Source organism: Taudactylus pleione, unplaced genomic scaffold (assembly GCF_031769625.1).
Source record: "Taudactylus pleione unplaced genomic scaffold, aTauple2 ptg001990l, whole genome shotgun sequence".
Lineage (NCBI taxonomy): Eukaryota > Metazoa > Chordata > Amphibia > Anura > Myobatrachidae > Taudactylus > Taudactylus pleione.
This window is the reverse complement of record NW_028286386.1, coordinates 2971346-2980324: the sequence shown is the minus strand read 5'-3', so window position 1 is coordinate 2980324 and position 8979 is coordinate 2971346. Positions and strand designations below refer to the sequence as shown.

Below are 8979 nucleotides of genomic sequence, written 5' to 3'. Positions count from 1 at the left end.
TAGATTGCAATAAAATAATGCTAAATAAAATATATAAAAAAGTGAAATGTAAACTTATAAACTTATCATTTTTAATTTTAATTATCTATAATTTTATTTATCAATTTTAATTATCAATTGAAAACGATAAAAATTTAGATTCTAATAGAATAATGCTAAATAATAAAATATCTAAAAAAGTGAAAGATTAACTTTTTATGCTACATTTATGTTAATTTTTAGTTTTAATTATTTATTTGTTTTTATTATTAATTTCAAATTATATGGAAACTAGGTTCTAATAAACTTATGTTTAATAATATAATATATAGAAATACTAACTATACTATACTATCTAACTAATGTAGATAAGCAGTTACTCCCTATCACTCACGGAGAGCATACAGCAGCACTCAGGACAGGAAAAACCCCCTGTGGAGGAAACCTGTGAGGAACCATGGCTGCTGTACTGCCCTTCCTCTGGGCATATTAAAGGGAGTAACAGATATATCAATGTTGTGGTGTATCTATTGTGTCGTGGATCTTAGTTTATGTGGTCTTCTTTTCCATCAGTGGTCATCTGGTCTCATCTTCTTCACTTCTTCCTGGTCAGAAGCTCCTCACTGGTCATCAGGTCTTGTTCTTCGTGGTTCTAAAATAGATATACCAGAGGTTAGCTTGTCACTTTCATTTACAGGTGTTTGATCATTCATTCTAATCTTATACACGGAAAAGGGAATTACCAAACTGCAAATGTGTAAAACTGCAGTGCAAATACTCTCGTGTCATGTCACGCACCAACTTTGTGCAAGTGTGTTTAGCTTTACGAGGAATGAAGTTGCTCGTAAACATTTGCCATGGGAGGAGTTGGGTGGATTAAGGGCCTGATTCAGAGGCGCACGCTATTTGCGTGCGCTCACTCTGAATCAGGGTGTCCCTATATTTTTTTTGGCCGGCCTCCAGGCCGCTCGCACAGTTGTGGGAGACCACCAACAGCGTGTGCGGGCGGCCTGGCGATGGTCGCGATTATCGTGACCATCGGGCTTGCGAGGAGACCCTGTGGTAGGGTCTCAGGTCTCGCAAGCCCGAGTGGACTTCCTGCTCTAATAGAGCAGGAAGTCCACTACTAGTGATGTCAGTAGGGCCGCCCACAAACGGTAGGCGTTTCTTCGGGAACGCCTCCGTTTGTGCAGCCACCCCCCCTCCCCGCCTACAAAACGGGGCAAGCTGTCAATCAACATCGACAGCCGCTCTCACTCACTCCAGGGCTCGCGCACGCGCGGTACACACACTGCGCGTGTGCAATGGCCCACCATCAACCCGCTTGCGAGCGTTGTGCGCTCGCGAGCGGGTCTGAATCAGGCCCTATGTACACAAGTACATACAATGTGGACTGGGATTATATAAATATAATATAGGGGTGAAGAGAGTGAATCCATAGGGGCATCACCAGCTTTTGTAGCAGGTGTGCAGCCTCTTGCTCCCCTTACATTATCAGAGATTAACTGATTAAATGAGTAATTTGCCAAACATGTAACATGCTAATGTAATTTACCAAACATTGTCCACCTTTCAAATTATTGGATTCACACCAGATTACCGTAATAGGGTCGGGGCCTAATGACATAGGAGCCCCACCCCGCCCTCCGAAGTGGTCAGCTGTGTCTCCTGTACGAGTTTCTCCAGGAGAGGAGATATAAAAAGTCAGCAAGTATGAATAAGATCCAAAAGATATGTGTATGCCAACTTTATAACCCTGCTATAGATAAATGTAAATAATAGAATCTGTTTTACAAATACTAATAATATAATAGATTCATATACAGTCAGGTGCATAAATATTGGGACATTGGGCCTGATTCAGAGCCGCTCGTAAGCGGCCGCTCATTCGTTCCTACCGATGTTCGCACAACTGCGCATGCGTACGGATTTTAATACGCATGCGCGAACCAGTCAGTGCGGCCCAAAATCGTGTGCTCGCTAAATAGCGAATGCCTGCTATTTTGAGTGACAGAATGAGGCGTTTGTGGGTGGTAACAGGGGAAGGTACTTGAAAACGGGGAGTGGAGATCCGAATGCAGGCGTGCTTAAAGGTCAAAACGGGCGTTTTAAGGGTGTGCATAATTAACAAAGCAGCGTCATTGACCACATCACTTGGTTGTTTTATAGTCAGAACTGCTTGCATGATTGTGGTAGGAAAAACCAACCACAAGAATAGCGAGCAGTTCAGACGCCTTTCGATGTACTCGATTAATCTAATAAATAGCGGACATGACGTATGATGCGAGCGGCCAGGGGGCGTTTTTTTCAAAATTACGTTCGCATGTTTTGTTCGCTCGTTCAGACATAGAGGCGTGAACAGACCGCAAAGAGCGAACGGTTCATTTAAATAGCCAGCCCCTTTTTCTGAACGAGCGAGCGCAAATAGCGTCCGGCTCTGAATCAGGCCCTTTGACAGAATTTTCATATTTTGGCCTCTATTCCCCACTACAATGGCTTTGAAATGAAACAAACAAAATGTGCTTTAACTACAGACTTTCAGATTTAATTTGAGGGTAATTACATCCAAATCAGGTGAACGGTGTAGGAATTACAACGGTTTCTAACGGTGGTGAATAGAGGCCAAAATATGAAAATTCTGTCAATGTCCCAATATGTATGCACCTGACTGTATACTGATAAATATTAGTAAAAGTATCTCTCACAAAAAGTATTAGGGCCTTGTGTATTATAGCATAGATCATGTTCTTTTCTTTTACAATATATGTAGAACCAGGCACTTTCAGTGTGCTGGTTAATGTAAAACCAGTCAAGCACAATGTTTTTATAATTAACACCAGAAACTTCATTCAATGACCTGTCCAGGCAGATGATTAATATGTATTTTTTAATGTGTAAAAGGTGATCATAGCTGTATTACATATAATCTATACCAAGACTGGATCTTTCATACACTTTCTAGTACTCAGTTTTAATTATTATTGAGTAGTTTTGAAATGTCCTATGTGAAAAAAATATAAGATGGTAATTTGGATCACAGAGCCCCCACTCACCGGGCTCATCCTCTTACTGTCCATGGTGGATGTTGTTCCTGACCGCTTCCCACTGGCTTGGATGGCTCAGAGTGGTATTGCATAGGGAGCAAGATAGAGGGCTGCTCCCTGGTCCTCGTACTTTGTATTCTCCCCTGCTCCTCCGATACCAAGGTATGGCCCAACTATGATGTTCTGCTCGAGCTCTCATCCAGACCCAGTGAGCAGAGTCTTCTGCCATGATCTATAATGATAAAAGCATCCATGAAGCTACTCTTTCCATCTTAGGCTCTTAACCAACAGCTATAATTCTAGTTTTATTGTGAATTTAGTTTTGATAATTGGTGTGAAAACATAGCATTGCCAGCAGTACTCAAAGTGGGAATTTAGAGGTGGGGGTATGGAGAATGTATCTCTCCCCTTCCCCTTGGGCCCCTGCTTCCATATAACCCCATTGTACGTCTCACCCCCCCCACTTCTCCCTGCCTGCTCCCATCTCTCACACCCTTTTCACTGATTCCCTCTCTTTCACCCCCTACAATGCTAACTGCCTGCCTCCCTCTGTCTGCCCCTCTCTCTATTCCCTCTCTCACATCCTCCCCTCTCTCTACTTACCTCTTGCCTGTGCTGCTGGAATGGAGCTGCCAGGAGCAACGGGTCCTACCTTGCTGCTGCAGTTGTGCGAACCAATGAGAAGCTGCCACTTGGCAGCTTCTCATTGGCTGGCGGCCACGGGCCCTGTGATTGGCTGGTGGCCGCGAGCCCTGTGATTGACTGGCGGCTGCAAGCCCTGTGATTGGCTGGCGGCCGCGAGCCCTGTGATTGGCTGGCAGCCAGTTTTGCTGACTGTAGCCGGGACCGGATGCTTTGTCCCGGCTACATTCCAGCTTCTCCGCTGCCGCCGATTGAGATGTGTCTCCTGCGGGACACATCTCTACACATTTCCGCCGCTGTTCCAGCGCTGGGATGCCATACTGCGTCCCAGCGCTGGTGCATTCTCTTCTGCGGCTAAAATGAATTGGGCCCGGGAAGTGGCGGTATTTCATACCGCCGTATACCGCCCCACTTCGACCACTGATTGGCAGATAAGAACAGCACAGCCCATTTAGTTGCCCATTTATTTCTCTTCAAATCAAGTTTAACACAACTCTGTTGTCTTTATATGGGGACAGTATAACCTACATTAACTGTGCATGAACATATCTCACCTATCAGACCCAGTGTACATATCACGTGGGGGAAGGAGTGGGACATGTCAGGATATATTTAAAACCTATTTTCAGATTTTATGCAGCTGAAAAGTTCTTTCAAATACAATATCAGGGTTGCTACGGGATGTCGGTGCTCAGGTTCCCGGCGGTTAGAATCCTGACGCCAGCATCCCGACAGGGTTAGGATACTGACACCTGTCGGTAAGTACCCTAACCCTACCCCTAAACCTAACCCTCCCTCCCTGCAGCCTAAACCTAATCCTCCCCACCTACAGCCTAAACCTAACCTTCCCCCCACAGCCTAATCCTCCCCCAGCACCCTAACCTTCCCCCCCAGTGCCTAACCCTAATCTTAACCCTCCCCCTAACTCCAATACAGGATGCTGGCGCCGGGATTCTTACTACCAGCATTCTGAGCGCCTGCATCCTGACGGCCGAGATCTCAATTACATCCCCAATATTTGTATGTAATTAGTTACTTATAAAGTGGGCAAATTATAGTAAAAATATTTTATTTATTACTACCCTTTGCACACACAAGCCAAAAGCTGTGTTTTTGCATGTGAATGCATATCGACCCGGGTCCGGCGTAAGGTCCGGCTCAGGTTGACAGTCACAGGTCCATGATCGCTATCAGGGTTTTTCCCAGGAATTGCAACCCAGGTTGATGACCAAGCTGAAGTCTGAGATTTCAAACCTGGGTCTTGATGACCCGGGTCATGCTTAAAAGAAATTGATTGGCCAGGGATAGTAGTGTTCGGAGAGGACATCATCTCCAAGCACCCACTGAATGCCAGAAGACCCGTGTCACTGGAAGACCTGGGTCCGGTGTGAAGGGTGACGACCTGGGAATAACCCAGGTCATCACCCATGTGTGAAATGGGTAGCCCCAGCTTCAACCCATGCATAGCATCCCAAGTCTGAGCAGATCGAAGCCTGGATTTTAGATCTGAAAGGGGTATAAATAACAATTATAGAGGGTATATTTACTAAAGATCGATTGTCATTTTTTATTTGCTTTTTAAGTATTAGTAAATGTGTGACTTAGCCCCAGAAACCCAGCATCAATGTTAATTAATTTTCATCAATTTTTAATCGATTAAAATCAACCTTTAGTAAATATACCCCTAGGCCTTTAATATAATTTCAACAAAGTTTCTTAGTTTGTGTGATTTAAGGGGTAGAAATGACCTTTGGATTCCTATCTAAAACACACGCCATAAAAAGTGAGTTGCAGGATTGAGCATGCAGTAAGTCTCCACCCTGTATCTACATACCCATTCCCTCCATATACAGTACTATATCCAATGCTGAATAGTTTAACTTCTATATTAACTACTATCCATCATTATTACAAACCAGATCACAGGTGGCCCGATCCACCACTGCTCTGTAGCCCATCCGCTTCAGTAAGATGTTCCTTCTCTGATGCAGGCGCTCCTTCTTCTTTGTCCACGTCCAGCCGAGGGCCCAAGGGTAGATTTCCGTCCTGAATTCTTCGTCCTCTTCTACCTGGTTTGCTAAAAACCTGGAGCGAAACATGGACATTTACCAAGAGATAAATATTGTACATATAAAATAATAAGAGACAGTAACTAGAACATATATTAGAAGAGACACAAAGTGATAGTAACAGAAATGGGGCTAAGCCAATTTGTCTGTATGAGAAAGGATGGAGAAGTCATGTAGATGGCATGATATGGGCACTGCCAGTTATAGGGATGCCTTGGTTAAGTTCCTCATATTCATTTTATTAATTTTTTTATACCTTTATGTGGAATCTGACTTTTTTTGAACTCTCTTCTCCCTAGTGATTTGTATTAGACTGGTTTTACAAAGGTTTACCTGACTATGATTTAGTCTAGTGTTCCTGCCAGAATTTCTAATGATAATGATCTGTATCAGTTCTGGGATATGTAATAGGGAGCCTGCTAGGTCTATGGGTGGTTCGGTTTTTGAGTAAACCGAACACACCCGAACTTTGGGGTTCCGAGTTGAACCAAGTCCCAGTTCGGAATCACTTTGGGGTTCTGATAAGAACTGAGTCTTGACTTGGGTATTCTCGCAATTCAAAACTCGATTTTATAAACCGGATCTCGGGTCTTTTGCATTGCATTGAGTCCCACGGTCGTAATTTCAGGTGCTGTGAGGTAGTCAAAATTGACTGGAAATGAATGTTCTTGATGTTAATAATACTATAGGAGCAAAAACAGGTCAAAATTACATGATTTAGCTGTTTTTTATCAATTTTTAAAGAAAACCAAAACCAAACAAAAACATTTGAGGGTGGTTTTGGTAAAATCAAAACCTTTGAGGGTGGGTTTTGCAAAACTAAAGCACAGGGGTCTGCACACATCTCTATGGGAATTGCAGCGATTACAGGTGATGATCATACATAGCCCAGTTGTAAGGGTTTGCAATTAGTGGGCCAGATGTTATAATAAATGTTATTACTTATGCTGGGCATACACTATACAATTATCTGTCAGATATCTGACAAATCTGGCTGGTTGGAATGAAAATCTGGTAATGTATGGGAGCAAATGACAATCAACCATTTGCTCACAAACACTGGAAAACAGACAAAAATGGTCGTTCAGACAAATTGGTTAAAACGCATGAATTTAACCATTTGAATAATCGTTTTTTGTTTGTTTTCCAGTGTTTAAGACCATGTGATCGACTGTCATTTGCTCCCATACATTACCAGGTTTTCATCCAACCAGCCAGAATGGACAGATATCTGACAGATAATTGTATAGTGTATGTCCAGCATTAGTAATCAGTTGAGATTAACTTTCTCCAATTCATTTAACTGATGAGATACTTACAGGGCAGCGAAGAAGTTCTTCCTATACTCCTCCGTCTTCAGGCCTGCCCGTTTGAAGTAAACCAGTACCATGGCCAAGAGGTACTGGGGGGATAGAGAAGTGTGTTACAGGCTGTGATAGCAAAACATATCAACCAGCAACTTACATTTATTTTCAGTATATTCATTGCCCCATTACACACATATCAGAGGTTGATGTTCATTGTTACATACTAACCCAGGCATGTCAAACTCAAATGCCAATTGGGTCGAATATTCAAGGTCTAAGAGTGTGTGGGCCGCAAGAAAAAAAGAGTCTTATATGCAATTTTGAAATGTTTATTATTAATAAAAACGAATGCAGTGCCCCCTGTAGTAGTGCCCCTTAAGCAATTCCCCCCTGCATTAGAGCCCCTTATGCAATGTCCCCTGAAGTTGTGCCCATTATGCAATGCCCCCTGTATTAGAGCCCCTTATGCAATGGCACTGTAATTGTGCCCATTATGCAATGCCCACTGTATTAGAGCCCCTTATGCAGTGTCCCCAGTAGTGCCCATTATGCAGTGCCCCCAGTGTTACCCCTAGACGTGCCCCTTATGTTGTGCTCCCAGTAAGGCCCCTAGTAGTGCCCCTTATGCAGTGCCCCAGTAATGCACCTTATGTTGTGCCCCCAGTAATGCCCCTAGTAGTTCCCCTTATGCAGTGCCCAAAGTAGTGACCATTATGCAGTGCCCCCAGTAGTGCCCCTTATGCAGTGATCCCCATAATGCCTCTAATAGTGCCCCTTATGCAGTGCCCATTATGCAGTGCCCCTAGTAGGGCCCCCAGTAGTGCCCATTATGCAATGCCCCTTATGTAGTGCCCCTTATGTTGTGCCCCCAGTAATGCCCCTAGTAGTGCCCCTTATGCTGTGCCTCCTCTCAGTGTAGAACAGGCCCCACTGCAGTACTTACCTCTCTCTTACTTACCTCTCTTCGCGCTGTCTGCTGGGCACCGCTCCCGCGTAGAAGCTGCCGCTGACTGGATCTAACTAGATCCAGCAGGCGCAGGCTGCTCTCATCGTGGGTGACATCATGACATCACCCATACACCCGCAAACTGCATCACTGGGAACACTGGCCACTGAAGTGATCAGAGGCTTCTTTAGTCTCTCATAGCTTCAGAGACCAGCGTTCCCAGTTTTAAATACAATAAACACTGCCCGATCAGTGCTGAGCTCCAATCGCAGCAGGGGTTTGGGCTGCATGATATTTGTATTTGCACACAGATAAAAATTTTATTTGGGCCCGTGGGCCACATGTTTGACATACCTGTACTAACCCATACTGAGACAGTTACACCCACTATAAGACCATATATATTAATATAGATAGAGGTAAATCCCATCATCAGCTGTTATGTTCATCTCATCCATTGTAAATGTGAAAATACCTTGTCTGACATCCTCAGGCCAGTGTCCCGGAGCAAGAACTCTTGGATGTAGTCGTCCTCTAAAATAGATAATGATAACTTAGCTGGGATATTCAATATTTACATGTATATTAGGTCAGAGCCATCTATAGCACCTTATGAATCTATATTTTGCAGCGTAGTATATGGAACTGTCCCTCCAAATCTTATTGCCATAGAACCTCAGTGTAGTACAAACTATATTCTTCCTGTACCAGGGCCTGAGCAGCAATGTTACCTTCCATCTACCATCACCAGATACAGGTAAATATAACATAAATAGTAATGTCTATTTTCCAAGCTGCTGTATATGGTATATAATAATAATCCCAATCTACAATAATATAGATAAAGTATAGTCAAACTGCACATTTGTATCAAACATTATTAGTGTAATTTATTCCCCCCATAATAAGCACATGTGCAGTGTATTAGTTTTGTGCAAATGTTACGATACCACCTTGTACATACAAAGGATCATGTGCATTTTATGTCCTTA

General features: G+C 43.4%; 1 protein-coding gene across 3 annotated transcripts in view; it reads right to left on the bottom strand.

Annotated features, from left to right (window-relative positions):
• Nucleotides 1–280: 280 nt before the first annotated feature.
• Nucleotides 281–8979, bottom strand: part of LOC148435817 (speedy protein 1-A-like) — a 52957-nt gene continuing 44258 nt past the window's right edge. For all 3 annotated transcript variants that reach the window (XM_088465420.1, XM_088465421.1, XM_088465422.1), the window contains 5 exons: nucleotides 8463–8521; nucleotides 7054–7136; nucleotides 5582–5750; nucleotides 3033–3255; nucleotides 281–631 (listed from right to left, as the gene is read on the bottom strand). In XM_088465420.1, the coding sequence (XP_088321546.1) occupies nucleotides 3046–3255; nucleotides 5582–5750; nucleotides 7054–7136; nucleotides 8463–8521 (521 nt within the window). In that variant the 3' untranslated portion in view covers nucleotides 281–631; nucleotides 3033–3045. The remainder of the gene's footprint in view (nucleotides 632–3032; nucleotides 3256–5581; nucleotides 5751–7053; nucleotides 7137–8462; nucleotides 8522–8979) is intronic.